This window comes from Aedes aegypti, chromosome 2 (genome assembly GCF_002204515.2).
Source record: "Aedes aegypti strain LVP_AGWG chromosome 2, AaegL5.0 Primary Assembly, whole genome shotgun sequence".
In the NCBI taxonomy this organism is placed as follows: domain Eukaryota; kingdom Metazoa; phylum Arthropoda; class Insecta; order Diptera; family Culicidae; genus Aedes; species Aedes aegypti.
Window position 1 is genome coordinate 134,439,022 of NC_035108.1, and position 16,204 is coordinate 134,455,225.

General features: G+C 38.9%; 1 protein-coding gene across 11 annotated transcripts in view; it reads left to right on the plus strand.

Annotated features, from left to right (window-relative positions):
- LOC5569157 (formin-binding protein 1-like) overlaps positions 1-16,204 on the plus strand; it is a 234,742-nt gene that overhangs the window by 209,494 nt on the left and 9,044 nt on the right. For all 11 annotated transcript variants that reach the window (XM_021842445.1, XM_021842447.1, XM_021842451.1 and 8 more), the window contains exons 3-6: positions 1,656-1,709; positions 4,509-4,944; positions 5,031-5,209; positions 5,292-5,481. In XM_021842445.1, the coding sequence (XP_021698137.1) occupies positions 1,656-1,709; positions 4,509-4,944; positions 5,031-5,209; positions 5,292-5,481 (859 nt within the window). The remainder of the gene's footprint in view (positions 1-1,655; positions 1,710-4,508; positions 4,945-5,030; positions 5,210-5,291; positions 5,482-16,204) is intronic.

Here is a 16,204-nt window from a genome sequence, read left to right on the forward strand (position 1 = left end):
TACAGGGGGAGGTGGTTTTGAAAAATCCCTAAAAATGTCTGACAGCCCCTTGAGAATAGAGTATATGTGTGCTCACCACACGACATGCAAATTCAGAAATGACCAATTGGCTGAGGAAGCTCTCACTTGATCAATATGAAAGTGCTCATAGAACATTAAGCTGTGAAGCAGGTTATGTACCAGTGGGCTTGAAACGTTATAAAAAATAGGAAGAAAAAGCAGAAAAAAGCTCTCTAAACAGTGAAAATACTAACTAGAACGCTAAGCTGAAGAGACAAGCCAAGTTTCAATGTGGACGCAAACTTACAAGTTGACTAATCGAATTGGAATCCAGAAAAAGATACACTATGCATTATTTTATTTGTTTATCAAAAACAAAGTACTCAATTGAATCACCATACACACTTGAACTTGAATTAAGGTTCACAATGGATGTCTACCGAGCCATCGAGGGCGGCATAGTAATCAAACCCTGCCAACCTCTAAGATCCCATTCAGGCATAACTGTAGAACATGGTCGACTATTCATGGGGAAGGCGTGCTTCCCTGGAGCGCGTTTTAGCTAGCGCCCAAGCTGCAGTATTCGCTCGTCATTGTCATACCGTGCGCCAACTTCCTCAGTGTGTCACTCAGCTTGAGGTGGAAGTTCCGTTCCAATCGAGTTGTATTACCCTACACCATGACTAAAGAATGCAACGAGTTTCACGCTTCCCATCAGACATGTCCGAACCGGTGTATGTATCCAGTGCTGGATTTGGGTTATGGGGGCCTCCATATACTTCAAGCACACAATTAAAGAATTTTGTCAATTTATTTCTAGGGAGCCCCAATAGTTTTTGAAAACTAACTCTAAAACAATGTTCAAGATATATAATTTATGAATACATTGCCACATGAAATCATAAATGAAAGATGTTGATTGACCAAAACCACATTATGAGATTCAGATACAAAGAATGGAAAGTATCTTTTCAAATAACTATTCTACCTTTGTTGCAAGTTGATATCAACTATTGACTTTCACGCGAGAGACCCTCTAATCGGAAGGCCCGCTCCCTTTGCCCCCCCCCATCAAATCCGGTTCTGTATGTATCGTACATTTCAATGTCATCATTGCCATCACCATCAAAGTAATTTGTATTAGCATTGGGTCTGTGGGACACCAGTAATTTGTAAAGGTGTTTTTTCTCTATTTCCTTCTGCTGGATTATCAAGACTTCACCATCGGCATCGTCGGCGATGCGAAGAGGTGTGCACGAGTTGAGCTTTGGGGCTAAAAATGACGGATCTTTTCGGTTGATTGGACACGATCTTCACCGTTGTCATTTAACCCACGATATTCACGTTTCCACCGAGAAGTTCTAAACATAGTCATCAACCTCGAACGGGAAAATGTATGAACCAACTCCGAAGGCGCTTTGGGGCTTACACTTTACTTAGGTAATTGCAGTAATGAACCTAGATTGGCGACACCTGATCGCAACCATTCGCAGGTTGCGCTAGCTTGAACGTGTTGCCCTGCTTAGTTCCCTTCAAATAACTGTCCCTAACAGTTATGAACCACAGCTATTCAAAGAAATATATTTTTATTGATTTTCAATATCTTTTCTTCAACAATTTATACTCATTGAGCTTTTCTTTTCTTCCCATTCCAGGCGGCTTGTCAAAAACTATCAACCAAAAAAGAGCAAAGAAGACGAAGAAAACGAGTAAGTATTGCTGAAGTGAAGGGGAAATAGTGATGTGATTAAAAATCCGTTAGAGACCATCATAATAGTAACTGACTGACTGATTGACTTACAAACCACATTAACTGGTGCTAGGGTCGCTTTGGTTGAGCCCTTTTGAATGAAGGTTTTTTCTTTGTTCAGATTAAATTTCGAACGGGAGATGGAATGCTTCAATGCGTAAGAAGCTCAATCAAGTGCAATAACTGGATTTCGGTGGATTAATATGCCATGGAAACATTTATGTGAGCGGGATTTTGTTAATTTGGTTTATTATTGGGTGCGAATATATTATACCTGGTTAGTGGAAGATGAGACATTCGATTTGATTGATTGTCTTTGAGTGCTTCACGTACAATTATTTCACATAGTTACGTTATGATATATCATGGAAATTGCAAAGAGCAAAGAGAAGATACAAAATGAGAAAAAACAAAACTGGGAAAATATTTAAACAGCATTGACTTATCACCTTTTTTTAGTTTAGTATCATTCCTAACATTACATTCATTTCTTATATTTAGGTGTTCTACACTATCATCCTAATTTGGTAAAACAAATTAAATATTGTATTAACGTTTTGTTAACAATATATTACATTTTCATTTGCCGTAGCAGTTCAGATTTTTTACAGGGATTTCACCTGCTTATAAGAGAAAAAAACACGTTTTCAATTTACTTAACCTAACTTAACCTAAACATATAACGCATTAATCGTGGCAATAGAAGATTGTAACGATTTTTGCCTGAAATTATTAATTATTTTATTTGACATTTGTTCCAATGTTTCAACATTGGATATTCTATTCAACTCCTTGGTACTATATCAGGGATGAAGCTTCAGAATCATCTTCAAAATTTTATTTTTAATTCTCTGCAGAGCTTTCTTTCTGGTATTACAACAGCTAGTCCATATTGGTACAGCATACAACATGGCTGGCCTGAAAATTTGTTTGAATATCAAAAGCTTGTTCTTAAGACAAAGTCTTGATTTTCTATGAATAAGGGGATAGAGACATTTTACCGTTTTGACTCATATTCCGAACACTTAAGGTCAGCAGTGACTTCAAATGCATCTGATAGGCATAAATTAGTTAATACTTGTGAAAATTTAAATTTTTTCACAAAGTCTAACCCTTAGCTGTTGCGTGTACCGAAAAAAATATTTATTTAAACTTGTTCACTATTGTTTTTACGTTAAGGTATGGAACAACATTTTGATTCAAATGCCGAACACTGTGTTCATTCTGTCTCATATTCCGAACACCTTGACTCAAATTCCGAACAGCACGAATAAATCGTGTTTAAATGAATAATTTCGCAAATAAATTTATCTGAGCTAGTCGAACTGGTCTTGAACTAGAGAATCATCACTACTTCAGAGCTATAAAATAAATTTAAAGACGTTAAAATTTAATTGCAATTGACAGCCATTTCGTAGTAATTTGATGACATATTTCAGCGAAACATTTCAACCAAATCGCCATACAAAAACCGAGTGTTCGGAATATGAGTCTGTTCGGAATTTGAGACAAAACGGTACATATTTGTTACATTTGGCTTGAAGGCCCTCAATGTGATTTTTGAAAGTTAAATTCATATCTAGCATAAGCCTTACTTAACTTCATCTGACCAATTTATTGGAACCCCTCTCAACGTAGCAACATGTCTACTTGAAAGTTTTGAATATAGAGCTTTTGGTTTATGTGGGAATATTATTAGTTGAGTTTTGGAAACATTAGGAGAAATCTTCCATTTTTGCAAGTATGAAAAAAAATATCCAAACTTTTTTTACAATCGACTACAGATAACACGCAGGCTTCGTCCTTTGGCGGAGAGGCCTTTGTCATCAACAAACAAAGATTTTTGACATCCCTGAGGTAACTCAGGTAAGTCAGATGTGAAAATATTGTATAATATTGGTCCCAAAATGCTGCCTTGAGGAACACCAGCTCTTACAGGAAGTCTTTCAAACCTGGAGTTCTGATAACTAACCTGAAATGTACGATTTGACAGATAACTTTGAATTATTCTAACAATGTATGTTGGAAAATTAGGGTTTTCTAATTTTACGAGCAAGCCTTCATGCCAAACACTGTCGAATGCTTTTTCTATATCTAGAAGAGCAAGACCAGTAGAATAGCCTTCAGATTTGTTGGGACGGATCAAATTTGTTACACGTAAAATTTGATGAGTGGTCGAATGTCCATGGCGGAATCCGAACTGTTCATCGGCAAAAAATAAATTTTCTGATTGGATGACAGCTAGAAACTTCTGCATGATTTTTGTCTTAAAATTTAAGGTTTTAAAATTAGTACAACTTTAGCATTTTTCCATTTGTCCGGAAAATATGCAACTGAAAACATTTGTTAAATATATCAACTAATAATGATAAGCTACTTTCTGGAAGTTTCTTGATGAGGATGTAGAAAATTCCATCATCGCCTGGAGCTTTCATATTTTTGAATTTTTCAATAATAGTTCTCACTTCTTCCAAAACAGTCCCCCAGGAATTTTCGAAAGCGTTCTCTTGATTGAGAATATTTTCGAAGTCCTGAGTAACTTGATTTACTATTGGACTAGTAAGGCCTAAATTAAAATTATGCGCGCTTTCAAACTGCATAGCCAGTTTTTTTAGCTTTTTCGTAATTAGTTAGTAATAATTTGTTTTCCTCTTTCAATGCCGGTATTGGCTCCTGAGGTTTTTTTTTAATATTAGATAATTTCCAAAAGGGCTTATTTGGCTGATCACCTATTTTTATCTTCCCTCCGCCTCCTCAGATTCTCCTCCTTCCAAGCATTCAAATGTGTCCTCAAAGAAGTGGCAGACCTCGCCGGGCAACGGGAAGTTGTTGCTGAAAACCTCCAGTTACAAGTCCTCCAGGGTATTAGTCTATTGGCCAAAAATCTGCGCGATGAGCGCAAAAAGTCCCTCACCGAGGGTGCTCTGCTCACACAGAACCTCAACAGTCAAATAGCAGCCTTAGACCGAGCGAAACGAAACTACGAGAAAGCGTTTCGAGAGGCAGAAAAATCTATCGATAGCTACCAGAGGGCGGATGCTGACCTGAACCTGAGTAGGGCCGAGGTGGAGAAGCAGCGAAACAACATGAACATCCGCTGTGGTCAGTCGGAGGATGCGAAAAACGAATATGCCAACCAGCTGCAAAAGACCAACAAACTGCAGCAGACACACTTTGAATCATCGTTGCCAGAGGTATGGGTTCGGATCCACAAGCGAAAGCTAAAGGGCTCACAGTTTGGAGAAATTAGATTAACGATTTACGATCATGTCTTTGACAGGTTTTTAACCGATTACAAGAGCTGGACGAGAAGAGAACACGAGGACTGAAGGAATTCATTAAGGGTGCAGCGGATGTGGAATCGGCCGTGGCACCCATCATCGCGAGGTGCCTTGAGGGCATGGTCAAAGCAGCGGACGCCATCAACGAGAAGGAAGACTCACTAAAAGTCATAGAAAAGTAAGTCGACTTCGAAATTGAAAGTTTTGCTAGGTTTTTAGGGGTGATATAATTTAACGATTTTTTCGCCGTTTCGGAAAAGGTATCAATCGGGCTTTCAACCTCCGGGGGATTTGCCGTTCGAGGATCTCTCGAAGGCGGACTCGGACACCTCTAACAACTCGCAAACCTACACCTCAACTGGTCGACTGAATCACCTCACGGCGAAAGGCACGACGTCCCAGAAGCTGAAAAAGCGCGTTGGAATCTTCGGGTATTTTGCCAGCAATAAGGTAAGATAGTCTTTTTCTTGCGTGTGTGCCGGCCGTCAATATTTTGTTATAGCTTGATTTAAGAAAAGGCTTTTGATATCGTTCTACCCCGTGTCTAACCATAACCTGTTTAAAAACCATCACTGTTGTCCCATATGTACAGATAAACAACATCAATATTGTACCCAGTAGATTTTTTTACTTAACCCTCTCTTCCCACGACTTTGATCGATATAAAACTATCATCGATCATTTGATATTAATCTCCTATATGCATTTTTCAAAGATTGTCGTCATCATTATCATAATTAACTTTTTGGAGAATTCTTGGGATGTATCATCTTACCATGAATAATGCAAAGCTGGTAAAAATTCGCTACGAATATTACGAAAAATCTGCCAAAAAACTACAAGTTTTTGCCAGGAATTCTCCGCGGATTTCTTAAGTAAATCACCCATGGATACCACTACGAATTCCCCCAAGAATTCCTCTAGGGATTCCTCTCTAAGTGATAATATGGTCCATTGGAAGCATCAACGTGTTGATGTCGTTTAACAAAATCTATGAATTTTCCAGTGATTCCTCCTGTTAAGAAACCTAAACTGCCTCTATTCGCATAACTGTCTCATGTATATAGAAGTTTCCATAGAACATGGGACAGTTATGCGAATATTGTCAGCAAAGCTTCTTTTGAAACTAGGGATTTTTTGATGACATGTAAGAATTTCACATAAGGAAGTCTTCTACTTATTCGTCAAAAAATTTATTAAGGCATTCCCTTTATAATCAATCTAAAAATTGCTGTCGGAGTCCTCTTGGGTTTATTACCGGAATCAACATAAGATTTTTGCAACAAGAATAGGAGGTGACAATGTCTTTGTTGCTGCGTGTTAGGTGACAATTGATTCACTGAGCAGGAGAATGATTGCTGAGATAGGGTATAACAAGTATTTTAGTGAACATAAGAATACTAAGAAGACTTTTCATCGTACAGTGCCCGTTCGATGTTGACTCGGTTTGAATTTGGCAACACAGAAATCCATGTACACAAAAATGGATCATGGTCAGTCACAAATCCTGTCAATCTCAATGTTTCTGTGGGCCTTTTTAAGGCTTACCATATTGAAAATAGGTAAATTTAACTCGTGGTAATTATTACGGTGATACAAGTTTTAATAAAAACAACATAACATTTTGGAACGGTTCAATTCAGGCAACATGAAATTTTTTTGCATGTTGCCAAAATCGAACAGGCACTGTATACTCTTTCAGTTTTTGCGATGTTTTTACACTTATGTTTTACAAAATACAACAGCGTGGCCTTCTGTAATTCGGCTTTTTGTGATTCGTCCTTCTGTGATTCGGCCTTTTGTATGTTTCGGCCATTTGTGCTTTCGGCCTTTTGTGATTCGGCCTTTTGTGGTAGACCCGTTATAACTGCTTTGAGCTTTGATACTAGAACTGCTCCTCATGTTGAGATTCCTAAACTAATTTTATTGGAAGTCATCATGTAGAAGTTTTCTCTAATTTAGCCAAGATCTCTTCACAGGATTTGTCCAATCTTTGGAGATATGCTTGAAAACCAGCCTAAAGAAATTAACGTTAGATTTCGGAGAAGTTTCTGAAGGTACCTTGAGATTTTAGTGATCAAGGAGATTTTTTTAATCTTAGAATAGTTGCTTGTGTTGATGTTGAAACAATTCCAGAATTTTGTCCCACATAATTTTAGAAGGAATAATTCGTGGAGGAGTACTTTGGATTGAATTTTGAACTATTGGATAGATTTAATTCTTAACCTCCAGAGAAAGGATTCGTGGAGGAATTCTTTGTACCATTCATGGAGTACTAAGTTATGAAAGAATCCCAGAAGCATTACCAAGTCCGATAAAATACATTATAGATAATTCAAAAACAAAGAAATATACAAATTTTAGAGTTTTCCTCTGACCAACACCCAAAACGAAAGAAAAGGCTGAAAATTTAGTTATACGTCGGAAAATCAGCTATCTATAATTGACGAAGTAAGATTAGCCCCAAAAGAACAGTCTCAAACACGTAAAGCCGTAAACCAAGAAATCGTTCAAGTGGCCGATTAGCAAAAACATTGGTATAGCATGTCATACGGACATGAACACATTTTCGCTCATTTTCCTATCGTTGGTTGTTATCTTGTCACATTTCTTTCTACCACCACAAAAGCTGATAAGAATGTCGAGAGTATATTTGAGGTAGCAGTACAAACAGAAGCTTGTTATAAATTTAGGAGAATTTATCGATGCTTTTCTGCTCCGGTACAAATAAATGCGTTTCCTTTTCACCAATTTCTGACCAAAAACGAACATCTCAATCTAAAAACGTGTTTACATTTTCCTTTCTTTCGCCCTGGACTTTGCGCCACTGCATCGTATGTCTGTATTTTGGTTCCGTTTGGCGTGATGCGTGGATTGTGTTCGACTAACCCGAATCACGTGATAACATGAAAACAAACTCCTTCGTCTTGCTCGCGTATCGGAAAAAAAATCGACAACGACCAAAAACCGAAACGCAATCAACCAACTGTTGTTTCGGAACGCTGTGAGTATTCCTTGTGCTGAGTGTTTAAGTGTGCGTAATTCGAACTCCAGCCGCTAGACGGCTATCACATACTGCACTTTTCGCTTACTTGTGATAACAGACAAAACACACAAAATCAAATCAACTTGCTGCCTCGTGGGGTGGTGGAAAGGCTCTACCTATCAGTTCACCGAATCAAACACAGTTACAGACTTAAATACACCCTCTACGACACAGTTATGGCAAGCCGTGAAACTTGCAGACGCTTTCAATGTTGTGATTTTTGCTCCTTATCGCTTTTATGCTTCATTCACTTTCCATATCTGGGCATTGAGAGGGCATTCGAATGTGGTGCGTGCTGAATAAACTATTGCATTGTGTGGATGCAAACATATCCGGAATTGTGTATGTTATATTTCGAGGTATAGATTTTTAAAGCTAATATCTTTGTACACATGTAGCATTTTCTCTTGTTTGAAGAACCGTAAATAAATATTTTGTTAATAATGTTACAATTGCAGGTGTAATCAATCAATGATCTAATGCTGTTGTCAACATGCGATAATTTGATAGCAATTTTGGGTTTATGTAGAAGTACACTTGTATCGTCATTACCAATATTGTGATGAATTTATATCACATCCACAAAATAATAAATAGAATGATGAGCTAATTCCCGTCGTATTTAGCTCCGATCAGACCAGTTAGGTTCAAGCTCTCGCTGCAACCAGACGTGTTTTCAATCTCCCTCCGTATCGTTTTTTTTTTTCTCGTCTCGCTTCTAGTCTCCCACTGCGGTGCGGAGAACGTTTCTAGCGTCAGACTTTTTGGCGACAATAAGTATTGTGCTATCCAACGCGCTAGCAACTATGACCGCCGTGCGTGCCTGTGAAAATACTTTCAAGGTAGACTTGTCGAACTTTCCCAAGCGCCCTTCGTTCGAAGAAATCCATGGATTCATACATGAGACGATTGGTCTAACCGTGAAACAAGTGCTGCGCCTGCAGATGAACCACGCACAAAATTGTGCGTATATTAAGTGCCGTGACCTGAAGACTGCTCAGGATGTGGTTGACCGTCACAACAACCGACACGAGTTCGAAGTTAACATGCCTCAGTTATTAATGAAAGAGAAAGTAAACAAAGAGAGCCTCTCAATGTTAGATAGGTCCTTTAGTAATGTTCCGCGAGAAATGATAAACACCGTTGAATTCGCTTCTACTGCTGCTGTTGCTGATGCTGCCAGTGCCACTGCCCCCGCTGCCACCGATGTCACTGCTGTTGATGCTGCTACTGCTGTTGTTGTTCCTGTTGTCGCTGATGGTACACTGGTGGATCAATCCACCCAACAAGATGCGCAGACTCGCCCTGATGCCAACGTTACTGCGCCCTGTCATGTGAGTGCGTTTAAGATTCCCACAAATCCCAGAGAATAACGAATCGTCCACCGAAAGTGGACCAGTCACAAAAGTCAAACGTGCAAGGGGGCGTCCGAAAAAACAGAAACTAGACGTCACTTCACCCGTATTTGTCGATTTTGCCTAAAAATACTAACGACTTTCTAAAAGTTATCCGATGATCCTAAACTAATCATATCCTAATTATTAACCTCGAGTCAGCCGCGAGTATGTTCGGCTCCCCGTCTTGTAACACGATATTATGAACCACCCTATCCGAAGCTACAATATTGGTTCGATCAATATCAACGCTGTGTCCAATCCAAACAAAATTGCTTCTCTCCGCTCATTCGTTCGTTTGGTCGATTTAGATATTTTTCTCCTATAAGAGGTTGAATCCACAAATTTGTGTATCCCTGGTTATAACGTTATTACCAATATAGACGAGAACAAAGGAGGAACCGCAATCGCTCTAGAAGTCCATATACCTTATTCTAATATCAACAGAAGTCTAAATAGTCGTATCCTAACAGTTAAGGTTTCTGATTCCATTACAATCTGCAATGTTTACGCGTATTCTGGCACCCAAAACTTTTCTGCTCGTGATAAACTATTCAGAGAACAGCTACTCTTCTACCTGCAAAATGCTGCCGCACATCTAATACTGGGCGGTCGTGATCGCTGCCAAGGACGCCACAGGGACAAGCAATTTTAGCATGTCTCTGAAGCATTTAGTAGATAGCTCCATTGATTACAGTTTTATTCGCCCAAACTCTGCCTCTCGTTTAGATCGGATATACGTTTCAAGGTCGCTTGTTCCGCATCTCCGCTCTTCTGAATTGTTAGCTTCGTCCTTTTCAGATCATAAGGCGTGTGAGATTCGTTGCTGTCTTCCAAATCTTGGCAAACCACACGGAAGAGGTAATTGGTCCATCCGTGCGCATGTTCTCAATGAAGAAAATTTAGATGAGGTTCGACAAAAGTGGAATCGTTGGTTGCGCGACCGTCGTAACTATAACAGTTGGATGTCATGGTGGATTGCATGTGCTAAGCCGAAAATTAGGTTTTTTTTCAGATGAAAACAAATGAATCCTTTCGAGAATTTTACGCAATCAACGAACTGTTGTATCGTCGACTACGAGATGCGTATAGTGAATTATACCAAAACCCCAAACTATCTAAAGTCAACGAAATTAAAGCCAAAATGATGCAAGTTCAAAGCCGCATCTCCAAAGCATACGAACGTTTTGTCTGTGGCGAAAAAGTATCTGTTTTCCAAATAGCTGAATGTTATAGGAAGAAAACTGTGATCAATTCTATTCGACATCAGGAGCATTGCCTCACAGATGTTTCTGAGATAGAAAATCATGTTTATGAGTTTTTCAAAGATTTGTATACTGCAGAGGCCCTCGATGATAATGAAAATTTTCCAACCACTCGAGTGATCCCTCCAGACTCTAATACAAATAATGCCATGATGAACGAAATCACAATCGCGGAAATTTTCTTCGCAATCAGAGAAAGTGCTTCTAGAAAATCACCCGGGAACGATGGAATTCCTAAAGAGCCTTCAATTTTGATATTATTTATCCTCAACTAAACTTGATTATGAACGAAGCTTTAAGAGGAAACATTCCTGCGCATTTTGTTGAAGGAGTTATCGTTTTGTGTAGGAAGAAATCGAATGACAAAACGATAAAAGGATATAGGCCAATCAGTCTCCTAAACTATGACTATAAGCTTCTCTCAAGAATTCTGAAACAGCGATTAGAAAAAGTTATGATTGAAAATAATGTTCTAACTTCTAGTCAAAAATGTTCAAATTCCGAACGTAACATCTTTGATACGATTCACTCCATCAAAGATCGTATTGCTGAGCTCAATTGCCGCCGTGTTTCCGGAAAACTGATTTCGTTTGACCTCGATCATGCATTTGATCGAGTCAGTAAAGATTTTCTATTGGTTGTGATGCGGAACTTTCATTTGAATCAAAAATTCGTAGAACTCTTAGGGAAGATTATGTCCGCTTCAAGCTCTCGCTTGCTCATAAATGGAAATCTAACTCCTAAGTGCCCAATCCAACGCTCCGTCCGACAAGGAGACCCCCTGAGTATGCATCTTTTTGTCCTTTACCTCCATCCCCTCCTGGTCAAGTTAGGCACCATCTGCAATCACCCGTTGGATTTAGTAGTAGCGTATGCTGATGATGTATCGATTGTGAACTGACATACGCAAACTGAACATCATTAAGCATGCATTTCTGGACTTCGGCCGGTGCTCAGGGTCGCTTTTGAATTTCGACAAATCGTTTGCTGTTAACATCGGGATCCAACGAAGCAACAATGATTCTGTCTGGCCACGAGTGTGTGAATCCGTCAAGATACTTGGAGTAACATTCTTCAACTCGCAGAAGAAAACAATTCATTGATTTGAACTGGAGCGAGGCTATTAGGAATACGTCTCGGTTAATGTGGTTGTTCAAACCAAGAAATCTAAATCTACAGCAGAAGGTGGTGGTGCTTAATATGTTTGTAACATCGAAGCTATGGTTTCTGGCATCTGTGATTAGTATTCCAAATCAAGCAGTGGCACGTATTACTTCTCACATAGGAAACTTCATCTGTCCAAAAACCTGGGTGGCCTCAACATGCATCTCCCGATGCATAAATACAAGGCTTTGCTGATCACGAGGTTTCTAAAAGAACAGCAACATACACCTTTTGCTAGATGCTTTAACCACTACCTTCAGAATCCTCCCAACGTATCTGCGATCGCCGCACTCTATCATTGTTTGAAAAGCATTGCAAAGATACTTCCCTACATTCCTGGGCAAATTAAGGAAAACCCTTCGACAGCTGCTCCCGTGAAAAATTAAAACAGCCAAAAATAGTTGAAGAAGAATTCAATTCAAGAAGAATTTTTGCCAGTGACTATGAATGTGTCGAATGACTTTGAGTGTCCATCAATCCGGAAAAACGAAAAAAAAACGGGAAATACAAAAGGCTGGGAAAAATTCGGCAAATACCCGGCAATTTGAACGAACAACAATTTCAAGCTTATGGACGAAACAAGAAAACTGCCTGACAATTCGAAACTTGTTATTTATTTTATCAAAATCCTAAGTAGGGAATTGTTCGATTGTAGATTATTCTAACAATTCTTACCGATTTCTTGTGAAATGCTTTGTAGATTTATTGCGGAAAGATATTGAACAAATTCAAAGGAGATTTTATAAATCATCAACATTTTCCTGGCAATGATCTTGGTGAGAATCCTAGCAATGTTCTTGGTGAGATGCTTGATAGATTTCCATTTCGATTCATGGCAAATTTTTGATAGGATCTTTGCAGGGATCTTCACAGGAATCGAGGCAGTAATGGAACAACATTTTGATTCAAATGCCGAACACTGTGTTTATTCTGTCACATATTCCGAACACCTTGATTCAAATTCCGAACAGCATGGCATGGATCAAACGTATTCAAATGAATAATTTCGCAAATCAATTCATTTAACCCGTATAGGCCTGAGTGAAAGCAAAAATTCTAAAAGCCTCACCGCTCAGCGAATTCTTAATGGATTCAAATGATTTTTTGTCAGTATACTGGCACATATATCTAGTTTCTAGAAGTGGACAGAAGAACGCGGAAATATTCTTGTGGTCAAAGTTATTCCGGTGGATCACTGGGTCAGGTCGGGTGAGAAGGGTACTGTACGTATGTGCCCCTTGAGGTAGGCAAATTTCAAGTCATATATTTTTTCCGGAATCGGTTATAATGTGGCCACTACATGACGGAATTTTAAGAAAATTGCATCAGTGTAAACGTTTTGAGAAACGATTGAATTGGATAACTATGAGTATTGCATTTGATTTATCCTACAAATGAGCATTTTTGGGTCCTTACATGCCTCAAACTTACGATAACGTGGCCAATTTGTATCTGAACATCTGTGACAAGCTTATGGGAATGCAATTTAGTGCACAATTATGTTTGATTTCTTCTTTTCGAGAATTGAAACGAATTAGTATCCAACAAATCTATAGCCGGTTCTCCCAGGCATTACGTCCGAATGACCACATCCGGTATATTTTAAACGGTGCACAACTCTTCATTTATAATGTTGAATGTCAATTCTTAATGATTTATGCAAATGAAAATGATTGTCATTGCAAATAAATAAAGGTAACTTTGCATGTCCCAAAAGACCAACCGAAAGTGACCCACCGGAATAACTCCGGTCACAGGAATATTTCCGAGTTCCTCTGGCCACTTCTAGAAACTAGATTTGTGGGCCAGTGAACTGACAAAAAATCATTTGAATCTGTTAAGAATTCTCTGAGCGGTGAGAGTTTCAGTATTTTTGCTTCCACTCAGGCCTATACGGGTTAAGCTAGTGTTACTGGTCTCGAACTAGAGAATCATCACTACTCCCGAGGAATAGAAAAGATTTGAAGACGTTAAAATTGAGTTGCAAATGACTACCATTTTCTGATAATTTGGTGACATATTTCAGCGAAACATTTCAACCAAATCGCCATACAAATAGTGAGTGTTTGGAATATGAGTCTGTTCGGATTTTGAGACAAAACGGTATTCTTGGGCAGTTTTTTTAGTTCTAGATGAGATTCTTGGCCAAATAAATTCACCGGGGAATAGTAAAATGCATTGTTGGCGAGTTGGCTATTCAACTTTGCCGTTTTGTGAAAATATATTATAAATCAAGAAACACAGAGCAAAATCAAATTTTACTTTTGCGCCCATGAAGCTGTCTAAGGTATCCAAAAGACCCATGAAAATGAATGGTGCATAGTTTTTTATTTGCACGAGAACGCAGTAGTTAATAAAACTTTTAAGAAGAAGCATACTGATGCACTTGAAAGTTCCGTTCAGTTAACGATCACTTATAAACGAAATAAAAAACTCCATCATTGAAAAACATAATTTATTTGAATAAAACTTAAACTTTCATAATGGAATATTTGATATTGGAATAGTTTCAGCATGCGTTAAAAAATGTCTTGAAGTGTATGAATTGCTATTGAATAGAAAACATTTTAAAATGTTGTAGCCATACAAAATGAGAGTATTTCTTGAACCTAGAATTATTTTGTGATTCCTGAAAAAACCTGGAAATATCAGGGAATTTAATTTCGGTAAACGAGTAGACACCCTGTCTTGGCACTTTTGATTCACTTCGGCAGTGGGTTTTTTGAAAGCTACATTATATTTTTTTATATTTGGCCACAATATGCGTCGTACTAAAGTGCTTCTTATTGCAAAATTTTAGACAATTCGGCCGAGAAGAACCCCCCATGCCGAAGTAAATCATGGAAGTGCCCAAATAGCTCTCTACTCTAAATTAAAACCGTCTGAAACCAAACATTTTTTCTCCATATTCATTGTTGTTCATTACATGAAGTACTTACAAAAAAATGCTACCGCGTTTAGAATTTTTTTCTAAATTTCTTAAAAGTAAGTTACATATAAACCTGCAACGTCTTAGGGCCCACCTTGAAACTACAATCAAAACGGCTGGAAATTTGACAGAATTCAGTTTCGTCATGAAGACTGTAAGTCAGGGGGGAAACTACGTTGTAATTTGGACCCCCCCCCCCTCTTTTACTCTGCATATTATTTTGTGATAAGAGTTGGGCGTGGGTGCGAAAGTAAGAGTAACATCACAGACAAACAGACGTAACCCTTTCATCATACAGCAAAAGAGTATTTTCATCGTACAGCTAAGTAACGTTCAATTCTACTATATTTTTGGTAGTTGGCTAGTGCCTCCCTTGTGGCGCCCGCATCGTTTTTGCTTGAGTTTCATGGTTGCACATTACCGCCGCACCAAGTTCTCGGTTAGCCAAATACAGTGTTTCTAGCATTGAGCGTAAATGTTCGCCTGACAATGTTTACAATTGATAACACTTCTAGCTATTACGTCTGTTTGTCTGTAACACTACAGCTTGTCGTCATCGATGACGATGTGTAAGCATCGTCATGAGCGACGTGACCAGCCAGACCGGACACATTTGAGGGCAACCGGAAGCAGCGTTTTCCGACATTTCGCTTCATAACTTTATTTTCACGCCGCGTCGCCAGACTAGTTGGCTCTTTTGCGTTGTTAATGCGATCTCATCGCATGACGCCACTCCACAATAGCTTTGCAAAGGGATTCGATGGGCCATATAAAACGTACCATTTCTGACTGAGAATGATTTGAATTGATTTGAAACATTGTCAGCTTCGATGTAACGTGTAACTGAATATGTGTCATTGTCATTTATTGGTCTTTTTCATTGATTTAAAACATGGTCAGGTTCAATTTCGGTAATTACTGAATATGTTTGAATCAGTTTTTTTTTTTTTTTTTAAGGCACTCCGTGCTCTTGGCCACTGTGCCGGAATCAGTTTATCTGTATCTTCCTTACCGATACAGTTCTATTTTTAGCTAATCTATATTTACATCTGCTTTCACTCTCTTCTGCTCTTTTGCTCTCACACCGAGCAGGTAGGAGAGTGCTCTGCTGTTGGTCCAATCGATTTCCATAAGCCATAGTCAATTGCTCTTGCGGTGGTTCGTTTTGCCGTGTTCCTGAGTCGTTTGAGGCTAGCTGCCTGCGAAGTGGGTCAGTTTGTCTCAGTCACAATCTGGTACTGACGGAGGATGGATGTGTTCCCCTAAGCACGGTCCTCCGTGCGGCGTCTTCTGGTGGCTGGTCGGGTTATTTTTTTGGAGGGGCTGGGAATTGAATCCATGACCTTCCGCTTATGAAGCGAAAGCGTTACCTCAA